Source organism: Anoplopoma fimbria, chromosome 11 (genome assembly GCF_027596085.1).
Source record: "Anoplopoma fimbria isolate UVic2021 breed Golden Eagle Sablefish chromosome 11, Afim_UVic_2022, whole genome shotgun sequence".
NCBI classification, from domain to species: Eukaryota; Metazoa; Chordata; class Actinopteri; order Perciformes; family Anoplopomatidae; genus Anoplopoma; species Anoplopoma fimbria.
In genome coordinates this window covers 10,703,995-10,719,768 of record NC_072459.1, presented here as the reverse complement: position 1 = coordinate 10,719,768, position 15,774 = coordinate 10,703,995, and the positions used below count along the sequence as shown (strand labels likewise).

Below are 15,774 nucleotides of genomic sequence, written 5' to 3'. Positions count from 1 at the left end.
AAACCTCAAAACATCTTCTTTCATCCCCTTCCTCTGGTTGACATGCAACCTAACTTTGCTTCACAGCCATCATCTAGTGAGGAGTGGTCACAGTCCTAGTCTCGTCAAGTTTCTCTACTGATGATCAAGTTTTGTTTTTTCAGTAATTCCAAAGGAATAATGTAGTTGTTCTCATTGACCTACAGTACCAGTCAAAAGTTTGGACACACCTTCTCATTCAACTACTTTGAAGAATCTAAAATATAAAACATATTCTTGTTTGCTGAGCATTTGTTTGTTTACCACACAATTCCATATGTGTTCCTTCATAGTTTGGATGTCTTCAATATTAATCTACAATGTAGAAAATAAAATAAAGAAAAACCATTGAATGAGAAGGTGTGTCCAAACTTTTGACTGGTACTGTATATTTCTGTTGTCAGACAACTGCACAATAAAAGTGAAAAATGATTTGATAGAGGCTCAACAACACTAATTATTAAGCAATAGTTAACTAACTGTTTAACCGTTGGACCGATCAGTTTAACAGTTAAAGAAATATTAAAGATTAAAAAAGCTGCTCAAAACTCAGGAATGGCTTTTAGCTGAAAGGAGATAAGCTGGTCCACCTTAAAAGTCAGTCCACCTTAAGTGAGCTTTAGCCAGAGTTGACTTAACTTTGGGGCTAACTCCCTTTGCATTAATCAGCAAGTTGCAGTTGTCTGGCACGCAAGGCACGGGAACTTACCGTGGGTCTTGAAGAGTCGTATAATTTATTCACCGACAAATAATCTGCACACACACTGCACTGGTATGTTCACAGCCCAACAGAATCTCATGGCAATCCAACCCATAGCTGATGACTCTGAACCAGGCTGGATTTTCATAACTTAATACACTAGGACACTTGGTCTTTGGTGTTTCAATTTTTGGAGGACACAAAGGTAACATGCCAGGCCAGCAAGGTCATCAATAAGGAAGTAATCAATTTAACTTCAGGGTTAAGGATAGGCGGCTAATATAGAAACCTGGTGGCGCTAGAGGAGCATCAGGCGAATACCAAAGGATTCATCCACAGGGGACCATAAATGATCAAGAATATCTTTGTAATCTATACATATACAAGTTTTAACCAAAGTGTTGGCCTGACAGACTGACACTGTCAAACTAAGAGCCGCTCATGTGCCTTGAAACAGAAGATAAAAGCTTCGGCAGTTCACCATGTTTTGCAAACCTTGTTTTGTCTCAATAAACCTCTTAATAGAATTCTTGAGTTTGCACACATGTTGAGCTTTCGAAAGACAAAAAAAGTGAAACCGCAAAATTTATCTTAAATGTGCATTTCTTTGGATATGATTTACATGGCAAAGCACTGAAAGCGAGTAGGACGCCATTATTCTGTAAGTAAAGACACTAATATCATCTAAGATAATATGTTGTTTGTTATCTCCTTAGTACCTCTTAGGCCACATCCACACTAACCTGTTTTCAAATGAATCCGCATATCTTTTTCTCCGTTTGCACCGAGCGTCCACACTACACAGCGTTTTAGGGCACCGAAAACGAATAAGTTTGAAAACGCTCCCGAGGACGGATACGTTTGAAAACGCAGCGTTTTCATGATAGTGTGGATGATGGAAAACGAATAAGTCCGAAAATTATAACGTAGGCACCGGCGTTCGCTATTTGATTGGTTCTTAGCAGTTATGACGTGTCATTCCCTGATTCGTCACCTCCTTACCACGTGACCCTTTTCCGGAAGAGAACAACAACAACAGCCTTGATACCGATCGATTACCAGGTTAATTCAACATGGATAATGAGGTATTTGTTACAAATGTTTGTACATAGATGTTCAAGCTGGTAGGGACTTAGGACCCAGGGGAGCACAGGTGATGCATGGCAGCCTGGAGGGGATTCGCGGTTCTTTAGCTTCAGCTGTTATTGGAGCGATTAGCGAGCGGCGTGTCCAGCGGCGTTATCATCCCTACAGAACGGACTTCTGATGGACTTGTGTTTACCAAATGTATGGACCCATAATCTAGTAAACTTCGTTTAATAACTCTTCATTTTAAAGTAAATTTGCTGTCTGTGTGGGAGAGATAGAGTTAGACCTGCAGTGTTGTAACTAAGCTTGAAAAATAACACTTCTAAAAACTTCCACAAAATGTGTCTGAGTTTATGGAGGAAGATTTTAGAGGAAGTTCTTAAGTATCAAGCACCACGAGTATCAAGAGTAGTGTAATGTATTATCTGTAACCAAGCAACCAATGTACTTCCTGTTTACACCGGCAGGCGCATGCCCAGTGTACGTGAATAGTCACGTGATATTCGTTTTCAGGGGAGCAAGTCTGGACGCACATAATTTCGAAAACGATTCTGAAACGCATGTGTGGACGGAGATCTTAAAACCCCGTTTTCATTTGAAAACGAGTGAAAACGGGTTAATGTGGACATGGCCTTAGTTTGTTTTTAATTTTCCAGACCCTTTTTTGTTTCTTATTCTGCAGCTTAACCACTACAACATGTACCGCTGGATGTTAAAGGCTGCACACTGACTACTTTCCCTAGTATGTCCCTTTAGCACTGCCATGATTGCGTAGCTCCCCTCCCTCCGTCTTGGGGAGAGATTGAAACAGCCTGTTATTATCTCTCAGACTGAAGAGTCTAATTGAAGATTTTCATGTGGCTGTTGAAAAAGCTTTGGGTGAATTACAACCGGCAGAAGCCATGTCCTCTTCAGGTGAGAATAGTGTGACTCAAGTGTTGGGATTCTGAGCTTAGTGGATGCTTCAGTTGTCTTGGCATGTAATTGCCTGCTGCTGGATATGCTCATCATATCCTTGTTGTGTGAGGAGCGAAATTCAAATTGTACTCTCAGCCTTTTTGAAAAGAGTAACCATGCTAAAGGCTCTTTTTCTCCTTCAGCTAGCCTTTTCGCTCCACTGTATCCTCTCTCCCTAAAATGTGTGTGGTTTCAATCTTGTTGATGAATAGGCCTTGGGCAAGGCACAGGTGCTCGCTCTTAACTATGCACCATTCATGTCTCCTGCTGCACTCTTGAGACTTGTTGCATTAACCTTGTGCGGTTAAAGGTTGGGCATTTAAAGCATGTGGCCGTAATAATTAAGCTTCAGTTAATTGCAGCTATATTTCATCGATGAGGGTTGGATTTCTCTTCAACCTTAATAACCCATTGGCCCAAGACACTGAGCTAGGCGTGTGTGAGGGTGTGGCACTCGCACCGTCACGTGAAGGACCTTCGCATAGAAGTGTGATTTTTGAACGGCCTCCCTCATTTATGTTCTATTAATGTGTTCTTGTTTACTTTTTCTTCACAGCCACAAGAGCGCTCATGTTTACAGCACCTTTTTTTTTTTCTCCTTGTCCCAGAGACTGAGCTTTTTAAAAGTACATGTACATTCGCCCATGTATGCACAGGCACATTTGGACAAATTACGTGCCACGTTTTCAAACTGTGCACTGCACATTGCGTTCTTATACTTAAGATGTTAGTTTTTATTGTTATACACAAATATTTACAGATCTACACTCTTACTGTGTAGTGCATTATATTGATGCATGCCAGATGAGTCTCCAGGCTCACTTAAGGTGGTATGACTTTTAAGGTGGGCCAAAAGAGTTTAATCTGAGTTAAGATGGTGGTGAAGCCAACAGACCTGCGAAGGAAACCTGAGTGGGGGAAGCTTTGTGCGCTGTGGTGTGAGAGCGAGTGCCGTTCATCAGACTTTCGCGTTTGTGTTCTGAGCGAGGGCTCATCTGAATGTACCTGTGCTACAGAGACACAGAGACTGTGTGTCATATATGTTATTTATTTATTTAATTAACAGGTTACAGTTTACTGTAAGAATATGGGGAGCATATATCTCTTTTACTTATTTATTACTAAATAATATCTTTACGATTTCAGAGGTGGCGTGTTTTTGTTTTGTGCTCTATTTTACAATGACATATCCTACAGTTTGTCAAAATAAAATTAACTTAAATGAAATGGTCAATTTAATTTTGTCAAGTAAAATTAATTGTCTAGATTAATCTTTTTTTTTTTTAAGTTGATGGATAAATCAATAGAAAATTTGTGGTGGCCCTAGTTGACTTGTATGGTTTGGTACATGACTTAACTGTTGGGAACAATTGGTGCTTTTAGACATTTTTTGCACTTTTACACCCAACATGTTTGGTGTGGTTCAAATTAACTTTTGCACATTTGCCCCTTTAGTGTGTTTTTCGTTTAATGGGCTACTTCTTTTAAAGGTGCTATAATTGTAAGTGATCTAGCTTTATTGATGTGTTTGAATTAAAAATGTAATTGCTTTTAAGTCACGATCACTATGTTGGGCTCAGTGGGCGATGACTGTTAGTCAACCTATTTTTCCACCTTTTATCTGATTCTTTGTTCGTTGTCCCTTTTGTCTAACCTTGATTAACAGTACAAAGCAATGTCATGTAACAGTTGGGCTTAACCTAAAAGCCAAGAGTAATTGGTCCTACATGGGGTTATTCTGATTCTGATTATAAAGATAATTTGATAAACCTTCTAATTCTCTCTTTAAACAAATACAACAGTTCCTCTGCGCTCGGTGGGTTACAGCTTGTTCTCTTGTTATTGGCTAAAGGGGATGAGTCAGTGATAAAGGCTAATTCTTATTTCCCTGTCTCTCTTTTTTTAGATCTTGTGTCTCTCTTTGACCTGGAAAACGACCTTCCAGATGAGCTCATCCCCAATGGAGACTTGGGAATGGGAATGTCCTCCAATGGTGGTCCAGGTGGAGGCGGTCCTGGTCTCAACTCCATCGTCCCCGATGCAGCTGCCAAACACAAGCAGCTGTCTGAGCTTCTGCGACCAGGAAGCTCCTCAATCTTGGGAGGTGGTCTCAACTCTGCCAGCCCCCAACAGGGAGGGATGGTGGGAAGCCAGCTAGGTGCTGTGCTTGGTAAAAGTCCACTTGGGCAGGGTTCTCCCAATCACCAGTCTCCCCAGGCCCAGAAAGGAGGTGCGTCTGCTGGACAAGGCAATGGGGGCATGAGCTTCAACCAGGCCATGTTGAACAGTGGGCAGGGTCACGGGGTCATGGGCCAGACAGGACAAGTGATGAATGGGGCTCTGGGACAAGCAGGTCGGGGCCGACCTGGCATGCAGTACCAAGGCCAAGTGGGTGCTGGATCTGGAGTTGGAGGCAGTGTGCTGGCAGAGACACTCACCCAAGGAGGGCCACAATTGGGTGCACACAACACATTGAATGCTCAGCAAGCTGGAAACATGAATAAGGTGAGGTTCAAAATTCATCTTAATTGGTCTCACAAGTTGTTTGATCAGCAGAGCAACAAGGCACGGAATAATCATAATCTGTTGTGCACATAAAAAACTAACCACTGCTCAGTCATGTCACATTTGCATATTGAATGTTGACATGTACAGATTTATCAGTTTTGTCCAATTTAGCTTTAAACTCAAGTATTTAATGAACCGTAGCAGCAGATATGAAACGTCCATAATTTTCTTGTTGCAAATATAGAAAAAAAAAATTAATTTTCATTTGTGTGCTTGCTCGCTGTGCTGCGTTGCTCACGGCCAGTTGGGACACAATACAATGGACTTAATGTTTGCATAAAACACACAAAACAAATCATTCAGGAATAATTGATTATATTTTTATTTAGATACATGCATTCATTGAAATTCTGTTAAATAACATATTACAAGCTACGTGGAGCTTTAGTGTTGGGAAGTTGAATAGGTCATAATTCGCTCTATTTGTTTTATATTGATGTGAAGATATCTCCTCTAAACAACTGTATCCATTCAAGTTTCAACCAAAAACTAAATTACAAGACATTACATATGAATCAACAAATCATGATAATGTTAAAATGTACCTTTGCCCAATAGTAATTTTTATTGAGAGCTAGAGCCAAAGTGCATTTTAATGTAGAGGGGAAAGACTAGAGTGTCTTATTTCCTCCCTCTCACTTTGTACGGATTTGTTCTTCTGCCTGGGTCTTCTGTAGGACGCAGTCACCCAGTTTGGTTGTTGAATCTGTAGTCAAGTGCGTCAGCCTCTGTGTGTCTGACTTCGCCAACCAGATAGTTTTGCCCTAGTGCTGATGATGCGTTTATTACCGCATACCTATGCCTCACAAATCTGAGAACAAATGAAGCAAAAAAACTGCAGTTGAGTGATGGTACTATCAGACAGTGAAGCTTTGGTGTTTTTTTTTTGCTTGTGAATGAAAAATACTTAACATGATGGGCTGTTGGTTTTGTTTCTAATGTAAATATCGTTATTATGAGGACACGAAGTGCCCAATTTCAGAAAATGTTTTCCTGTGACTAAGGTTCTCGGGGCTTTTTGGTTTGACAGGAAACCGAGGTTAAACCAGAACCCTAGTTCTCATTAAGATCATTTCAACAGAGATTGCCACATGAAAAAGAGCCCATCCTTTCCCATACAGACATATAAGGCTTAATCCCCGCCTGTATTTTCTTACATTATGGTACAAAAATGAATTGCTTGATGTGTACCTGTGTATTGGTGAGTTATTTTATATTCGATACAATACTGAAACATCTGCCTTTAACATCACATTGAGATGCCAGGATTGTGTTTGAGGTTTGATAAAACTTTAGAATCTGGCACATGTCATTTTTACCTTGTATAGCTGCCTTCGGAGAGACATTGGGCCAAAATTTGGGAGGGTGATGTTTGTTTTTTTGATTAGAGCAGGAGAAATGTATGTGCTTCACTGTCTCTTTGAAAGAAAGAATATATATGTTAATGCTCAAAATATATAAATACATTTGGCTTCAATTTGACAATGTTTGATATGGTAAAGAAATCTGATCCTTTTCAATAATCTCTATCTCTATATACCTCTTCAATGTGGTCAGTTTTTTAACAGCTTTCATTCATAGGACATATTTCCAATTTCAGTTTTACTTCATCACTCATTTTCAGCAGGACTGTTAAGTTTTCTAATATCAATGCACTGCATTTATAAAACGTTTTTTTGTGAACTGCCTAACAAGCCGCCCAGCTGCAACGATAATGCGATGCACAAACAGGTTAAATCCATAATTTACTGCCAGCTTCAGTGTACACGCAACTCTCTCCAGTTCACCAGTTCATGACAGTTAGTGAGAACGACGTTGACTTGCAGCCAATTTCCCAATAAGTGTCCTAGTTAGTGCAGTGTGTGTACAGTTTAGGCTATTTGTCGGTGAATTAAATGCTTCAACTCCTCAATACCAAAACCATGTTCCCATGTCCTGCTTACAACCTACTGATGAAAGTGAAGGGACTAGGAATCTACTCCTCAGTTTTTGCCAAGCTCATTAAATGTTTTTTTTAACTGATTAATCAGTCAAAAATGATCATGGTCCGTTAACGATTAAACGTTTTAATCTGAACATCTAAAAAGAGGATATAAAAAAGGATGTGGTACAGTTGGACCAGATTGGAACGATCAAAAGACGTATTTGCAGTTATATTTGTGTGCGAAGACGATGGCATACAGGACACAGATTCTCGTTATTAGTTGTTTCCTGAATTTGCGGCTGCTTATTGGCCAATATAAGTTATAGTCTTGTGCAAGAGATGGAACAGTGTAAGTTCTTGACTGAAGCCTCAGGAAGATTCCGGTTTCACAGTTTGGTCATCGTTGCTGTTTATGTTTAGAGTCTTTTAGATGGATAAATCGAATTAATATTTTAAAATGAAATGATTTATTGTTCATTGTAAAATATTTATTTTGGTCTTGCAAATGTAGTCAATAGTTTGTGCTATAAACACATTCAAATGTATTGCAAACAATTGTCACAGTAGGGGTTTCCAGCCCTTATCCAGCACTCATGTAACATCAAATATAACAACGATTCTTTTTAAATCTTTTGCTATTTGAAAATTGCGTTCTACATCTGTTTTAATTCAGTTAATCATCAAGCCCTAATTTTGACAGACATCCTGGTTACTCCACTTGATCTTTGCCGGTTATATTCCAGGTCTGTCAATTTCCGCCCTCCGTGATAATTTCTATACTTAGGGATCTACAAACAAAACAGATAAGTTGCTTTAATTAATAGAATTAGTGAAGTAGTATTCACCAAGCCACTGATTAGGGAATTTGAGCTGCGTTTAGACTGACTGGTGAGACACTTTAGTTTTTACCACGCTGATGATGTGTTGTTGCAATACCAAACATGTTAAACTGACCCAATATTTGCAGCAACGCAACGTCCTTTAGATGCTTCAAACTTTCTTGCAGCAATGAGTTTTGCAAATAGGATATTAGTCTCTTTCAGAAATCCCAGTCCAGCTTGAGGTTACCAGAAAGCTTCTATACAGATGGCATGTTATTCATACTTTTTAAAGTGCATAAAATAAGGAACTGGTCGAAAATTGATAGCATAAGTTAAAAGTGAAGTTATCACTTCATCATTAGTTCACACTCATAGTCAGGAGATAGAAATGATTGCACAGATGGATAGGAACTTCTGGTTCAGATGTTTTCATTGATGCTCATTGTTTTCTCTTTGCTTTCTTTTCCACCATTTAAGTATTTGTGTGTTGGTATTCACTCTTTTTTTCCCCCCCAAAATCCTTATTCCTGTCTTTCTTTGCCTGGCTTATAATGTCTCACTCTGGGCCTTTGGCCTTTTGATAATGGAGCTGTAAATCATGGTTAGAAAAGCGGGTTTGAGTGTTGGATGGGGGTGGGGGAGGCAGGTGAGAAAGGGAGGAACAAAAATGGATATTGGTATTAAAAAGGGGAAACACTGGAGGCCTTCCTGTGTGACAGTGCCGTCCTCTACCCCGGTGACACTCCCGTAGTAAGAGCGGATCATCAAGTGGGAGAGCCCTGTGTGTGAGAGGAGGATGAGGCCGTGCTCATGTGTGAATGGGAGGGAGGGAGGGAGGCAGCAGGCAAGCGTCTGTGTGTTTCTGTGCAGCGGAGGGGGGGAGGGGCAGGCAGCATTGCAGTGCTCTGCTCAGCTGTTGAGCAAGCTGATCTTTAGCTCCGTGCGTCCCCTCCCGTTTCTCTTTCTCTTCTGGGCTGGGTTTGCGCTGTCTGCCTGAACACTGCTGTTAGTTGGGAATCTCCGCGAAGCGAAGCAGGCTGCTGCTGTGGCCGCCGTGGAGCAAGGCAGGCAAAAGCAGCAGACAGATGCATGATAAGGCCATTAGAATAGATAACTTCCGAGGGCCTGAAAAGAAAGCCAGCTATTAGCTTTCCTAGGCCAATTATGAAATAAAAATTATTCATTTTCTTACAATTTATTTGACTTTTTTTTTTTCAAGTGTAGTTTTAAGCTTTCAGTTTTGTGTTATATTCTTCCCTATTGCTTCCACCCCCAAGAACAAGTAGGATTACCAGCAGTTCAATAAAGCAATAATGTGGCTTTGTAGAAATGGATTGTATAGAAAAATAAATAAATAAAATAACAAATAAATACATTGATCCTCAAGACTTCAAAGAAGAAAAAAAATGTGGCTCAGTTGCTTCCACCGACACAAGTCTATGTAACCTGCTCAGGGTCCAATAGTAAATATATCCTTAAATCCCTTGACATTGTAGGAGAATTTCCATACATTTAAGCCCATTTATCATCAAATTAACCAAAAAATAATTTTTCTAAATACTTTTCAAAGCTTCCACCATTTTATTTCCCACATCGGACGACAACACTTGATAATATTTGGACACCTCATTTCACCTCATTAATTGTCTGACCTCGCTCTGTCCTGATTGTGTACTAAAGATGGGGATGTCAGGAGGTCCGTTTGGCCAGCAGTATGGTCAGGCTGGGGTGCAGCAGATGGGGGCAGCGGGGGTCAACGCCCAACAACTCCAGAACAAGACAGCCCTTTCCAACAACCTGCCCCAATTCCCTGCTGAGCTGAAGGGAGCTGGGAGTGTGCCAAACCTGGTGAGTGTCACTTGAATCTTATGTCTGTCCCCGTCCCTTTTCATTTTATGGGAATATGTATCTGTATCCACAATATCAATGTGTTGCACCTGTCAGCCAAGGGAAGATGTAGAGCAAAAACATAGATGTGCAGCGGGGCATTGACACTGTAAATATACTTCTGCTATAAAATACACACACACACACACGGTGTATGACCTATTTTCAACAAATGCTGGTCCCACACCAAAGGAATATTGGGCAGATTTTCAGTTTGCCCCTCACGAGAATCGCTGGGGTGTTTCAGATTTGATTTTTATTTCTTTATGTGTTTATGCAAATAAACACTAAAGATGATGATAACAAAGTGAAAAGATAACATTTACATGTTTTGATTGTTTACACTGACTTTGGAACCGTAGAAATAACTTTGAGATTGTGGTGAAAGAAAATCGGAATTGTCAGGTCAGACTTTTTAAAACTCGTAATCGGCCGAGAAAATTCATATTGGTGCATCTGTAATATGAACTCTGCTTACCCAAGCCCTCAGTCAGTCCTAAACTTCACACAGCCCATACACATTCTGCATTAGCTTGTGTGATAAGACAGTGCTACAACCATTTTATGTAACAAAACAAACAAAAATGTTATATATGTTATATATAATTAAGAGCAACATATTTGTGCAAGGCTGTACAATCTGATGTTGTTGAACATTTACTCTAACTGTCTTGAACAGAGTGAAAGTCTTTCACTGCACAAAGTAAACAGAGCCTGGAGCTATGCAAATCTGTTTGAAGGACAGGAAATGGGCCTAATAGAGGCAGGAAATGCCAGAACCTCAATTTTGATTTTATATATTTTCCTCGTTCTCTCGCGTTCTTAGCGTTTTCATGTATATTTTCTTTTAAATCTTTTGTTTGTACATTTTTTACTTTGTCTCTTCTTTTTTCTCTGGTGTCTTCATTTTCATTCCTTTATTTCTTTTCACCACATCTCCAAGCCCCTGCCGTACATCAAGATTTTTTTATTTTAAAACCTGGAAGTCTAAAATGAGGGAAAGACTGATATTCTGATCTTTACCTAACCTGTGTTTGTATGGCAATCAGTCCCAGATGCAGCAGCAGGTGGCGTCGGTGGGCATGGTCCCCGGGGCCGGTGGCGTGTCAACGGGCCCGACGGCCGACCCCGAGAAGCGCAAACTCATTCAGCAGCAGCTGGTCCTGTTGCTCCACGCACATAAGTGCCAGCGGCGGGAGCAGGCCAACGGGGAGGTGAGGGCCTGCACTCTGCCCCATTGCCGCACCATGAAGAACGTCCTGAACCACATGACCCACTGCCAGGCCGGCAAGTCCTGCCAGGGTGAGTGAAAGTGATGTGATGAAAAATCTGGCTTGAATCTGAATATTACATTTCTAGCTGACTTCTGTTTGAATGTGATCACCTGTGTGACCACTAACTGAAAAGTGTCACTCATCTTAGCAATTATCTATGTTTTGTCTATAAATCGCTGTGAAAATCTGATCAAGATTTTGACCAAGTTATGATTAATATACTGATAACTAATATAACTGTTGTGAGCAACCATAATCAGAGCCTGTGATTTGGGCACAATGCCAGTAGCTTTACAAACCACTGGAATAGCTCAGCAAAAGGTGTTGATGGCTTGTTTTACTTTCGAGTTCACCCAGGCTGCCAAAAGCGCCTGTCGCCTTCAGCTCTTCATATAACAGCTTGCCAATCTTGTCCTTAGTAAAATTATTTATTGATCTATATGTGGCTGATGACTGGTTAAGGAAGTTTCATGAAATTTGCATCCCCTATTGCTGTGTTGTTAGAGAAGAGGTGTTATTATGATTAAAAAGCCTTAATTCAAAAATGATTAATGTTCTCCACCTAGTTTAACTTCCTTAACCACGAGCAGAATGATGCTGAAGTGCTTTTTAATCACTAGCGTTGCAATGTTTCATACAATGTAAAGCAGTAAAAGCTCTTTGTCTTTTATTGCTTAAATAGAGCCACTCTACCCTCTTGACTCGCTAAGCCCCAAATGCCCCAGTGACTGACACCATCAGCAAACAGGAATTTAATCTTTTTTTAATACCGCTGTCATTTCCTCGTCTACTCTGGCAGCGAGCAGCTTAGCTCTGACAGCTGTGGGTTAGATAGGAGGTCATCAAAAGTTGATGAACTTTGAACTATGATGTTTATATATTCTTAAAGTAAATTGATTTATGGTTTTACAACGCGTATAATCACTTTTACATAGCTATTTGCACATTGTACTGTGGCAGGTAGACCGTTGCACTGTATTTGAGGTTGACGTGGTGTTTGGATTGACTAATTAGTATTCGTTCTTTACCGAATCAGCACCAGTTTTACTCATTTTTATAATGCCGTATTATGAACGAAGTGTGTTTTTAGTCTGTATTTAAATCCTTAACTTTTAAAATGTCAGTCAGTGCTGCATCACAGAATTACCACACCTCACTCCATGTTTCTGTTTCACTTTTATTTCTCCCCAGTGGCTCACTGTGCATCATCCAGACAGATCATCTCCCACTGGAAGAACTGCACGCGGCACGACTGTCCGGTCTGCCTGCCTTTGAAGAATGCAAGTGACAAGAGGAATCAGCAACGTGAGTAACTCTAGCTTCTCCCTTTTGCTATTATTCATTTATAATCCAAAGAAAAATGGGTTTAAAGTATATCAAGAGCAAATATCATGCAGCTTTTTTTATTTAAAAATAAAAAAAATAAGGGGAAAAAAACCCCCTTGAGCCCCCTTGTAAACTGTTCAACAAGGCAGTTGTCACTCAGCAGCGGGCCTCAAGTCAGAGTGTGTGGTATAAAGTGCTGCCACCTGCAGGTTGTTTCTCTCTTCCAAAGCGCTGTACTGACTAGAGCTCAAACGGAGAGAGGATTCCTCTAGAAAGGCTGGACCGGTAATCTGACACCCAGGGGAGGGGCTACATGGTCCTGCTATCAGTGGGGGCAGGGTCTCGGGACAGCATGCTCTCTGATTGGTTAAAAGGGCCTATGACAGATTTAAATCCCCACAGAGGCAGCATGCTCCCTGACAGCAATCAACACAGCAGGGAGCAGTCCAGGGATTGTAGATTTGTGGAGGAAACTCTGGAAAACATTCTTTAGCATAGAGATTTTCTTCTCAAAACATGGTCAAAAAAAAGAGAAAAAAGAAAACTGTTGTAAAATGTAATGTTTCATGTTCGAAGAAAATAAAAAGTAAAAAAAAATGTTTTATATATATTTATATAGTCAAGTATTTATGTTTACCTTGTTCAGCTTTGTTGTTGTTGTGTTTGATTGTCTACTTCTGTGTATATACATTTGAGATTAACAAAAACAAAGTAAAATTCCTTGCATGTGTACACATACCTGGCCAATAAAGCTGATTTTGATTCTATATGTTAATTATTTGTGTTTCATGATTTATATTCCTATATATTTATTGCAGTTTATTAATTAAATTCTTTATTAAATATATATATCCTCGTCTTCTCCCTCCAGCCATGCTCGGTTCTCCTGGGGCTAGCCTGCAGAACGCCATCAGTACAGTGGGACCTGGCCAGCCCAGTACCACAACCATCAACAGTGCTGCCACACACATCGACCCCAGCTCCATGCAGAGGGCCTACGCTGCCCTTGGCCTGCCGTATGGGAACCAGTCCCCTGCCCAAGTCCAGGGACAGGGACCCTCTCAGCAAAATCCCCAGGGCCCCCAGCACCAGCAGCTGCGAAGTCTGAACCCACGAGGTACAACATAGATAGGACTTCACTGCCATTTTAGAAGATTATGTACACATGATAACAATGTTTTGACTCTGTTGCTAAGCCATTTTCTTGTAAACTCTTGTAAATTAAATTTATCAGGCACTAATCAGATGAACCAGATGGCAGGAGGCATGGGTGTCCCCTCTTCAGACCCGGCTGGCATGCACTCTGACTCCTCTCTACCATCCACACTCAACAAGTGAGAATTCTCATCCTTAATATGTCACACAAAACACGGCCCTTGCTGGCATGATCACTATGTGATGTAGCGGCCATTTAATTATTTTATAGACCGAATCGCCATCCAGTGCATCTGCTGTTGACAAATAATCATCCAATATCTCAATCTGCTGTCTGCCCTTTGGGTTCTTTTTTCAAATGTTTCTAAAATGTATGAGAACAGAAATAACGATGTTAATTACAATTTATGTTCACATGGTATCATTAATGAAACCATTTGTGGAATCATCAATAAGCATTATTTTCTAAATAATGGTTTATTTCACTGTCTTATAGTCAGCTGATGCCAGATGGGTCAGTAGTGGGAGGCATGGGAAACCTGCCCGCTGCCACCCCTCTCTCTTCTTCAGGGATAAGGAAGGCCTGGCATGAACACGTCACTCAGGACCTGCGCACCCACCTGGTGCACAAACTGTGAGTCCAAAAAATCAAACGGATGTATTCTAAATACTCATGGTCTGTCATATGAAAAACACAATAGAAGTTGGTGTTTCTGAGTATTTTTTATTTTTCTGCTGTCTTTCTTCAGTGTACAAGCCATATTCCCCACCCCAGACCCTGCAGCGCTGAAGGACCGGCGAATGGAGAACCTGGTGGCGTATGCACGCAAGGTTGAGGGTGACATGTACGAGTCAGCTAACAGCAGGGTAACTAACATAATACATTATCATACCATTACAACCCGAGTGATGAAAGTCATCTTAGGCTCCTGTTTAATTTTTTGGGGTTTTAATTCTAAGGCCTTTCTCTTGTCACTATGAGATGAGAGCAAATAATTTAAAACTGAACCAGATACTTATAATCACATTTAATATTATTTAAAAAATGTCTTTCCTCTTCTCTTACTAGGATGAGTATTACCACTTCCTGGCAGAGAAAATCTACAAAATCCAGAAGGAGTTAGAGGAGAAGAGGCGCTCACGGCTCCAGAAACAACCTGGCATGGTGGGCACAGCTGGGCCTCAGCAACCTGGAATGGCTCAGCCCAACGCCATGGGCCCAGGACAGGGCGTCCGCTCTCCCAGTTAGTAGCCAAACTCTCTCTATACTCTGGGTGACAAAATACTAAAGGGGAAAGATATGAATACTGGCTAACTATTCCGCAGTTCTCAGTTGATACAAGTACAAAGCATTTCTGTTACTGATGGCAACTGATAAATGAAAACTGTTTTATCCTGTCTTCTTTCAGATGGACCTGTGCCTATGCCCAACATGCCAAATCAGATAATGAGCCGTATGCAGGTGCCCCAAGGTTGGTGTTTGCTCTTTGCTTTCTTAGCAGTCGTATACAGAAAATCAATCCCCATATGCGCTTCTTTGGCTAACCTTGATGGTTGTTAAGTTTACAAATGTGTTGATGTTTAAATGTTGTACAGAAAATTGGTGAGCATTTCAACACCTGACTGTTCAACCAGTAAAAGCTGAATACATTTGTAAGAACTCTGATGTTCAAGTGATCTGGTTCAGTGCCTCTGCCAACCCACAAGGACGTGGATTATTAAATTACAACAACTCCTAAGTATGATAAACAAGTATATAATTGTGTGTGTATCTGTTCCCACAGGAATCAATCAGTTTAACCCAATGGCAATGCAGAATGCACAGATGTCTCAGGCACCCATGGGAGCACGTGCTCCCTCCCCCATGAACCATCCACAGCAAATGAACATGAGCTCTGTCCCAGCGGTAAGGTCTTTCTCCTCTGTCTCCCTGCCTTTTCATATTTTTTTTTTCTCCTATCTCTTTGAAGCGGCCGTTTTTCTGCCAGCATGCCTTTTAAAACTTGCACTTCCTAGAGCCATTTTCCAGTTTTTGTCACTGTGTTTGATTTGTTT

At 40.7% G+C, this 15,774-nt stretch overlaps 1 protein-coding gene across 1 annotated transcript in view; it reads left to right on the top strand.

The window, feature by feature from the left end:
- Positions 1–15,774, top strand: part of crebbpb (CREB binding protein b) — a 33,509-nt gene that overhangs the window by 5,915 nt on the left and 11,820 nt on the right. Inside the window, 11 exon segments of the mRNA XM_054606741.1 lie at positions 4,671–5,269; positions 9,758–9,925; positions 11,014–11,266; positions 12,430–12,543; positions 13,436–13,681; positions 13,799–13,898; positions 14,216–14,353; positions 14,469–14,586; positions 14,789–14,963; positions 15,129–15,191; positions 15,504–15,625. Coding sequence (XP_054462716.1) covers positions 4,671–5,269; positions 9,758–9,925; positions 11,014–11,266; positions 12,430–12,543; positions 13,436–13,681; positions 13,799–13,898; positions 14,216–14,353; positions 14,469–14,586; positions 14,789–14,963; positions 15,129–15,191; positions 15,504–15,625 — 2,096 coding nt within the window.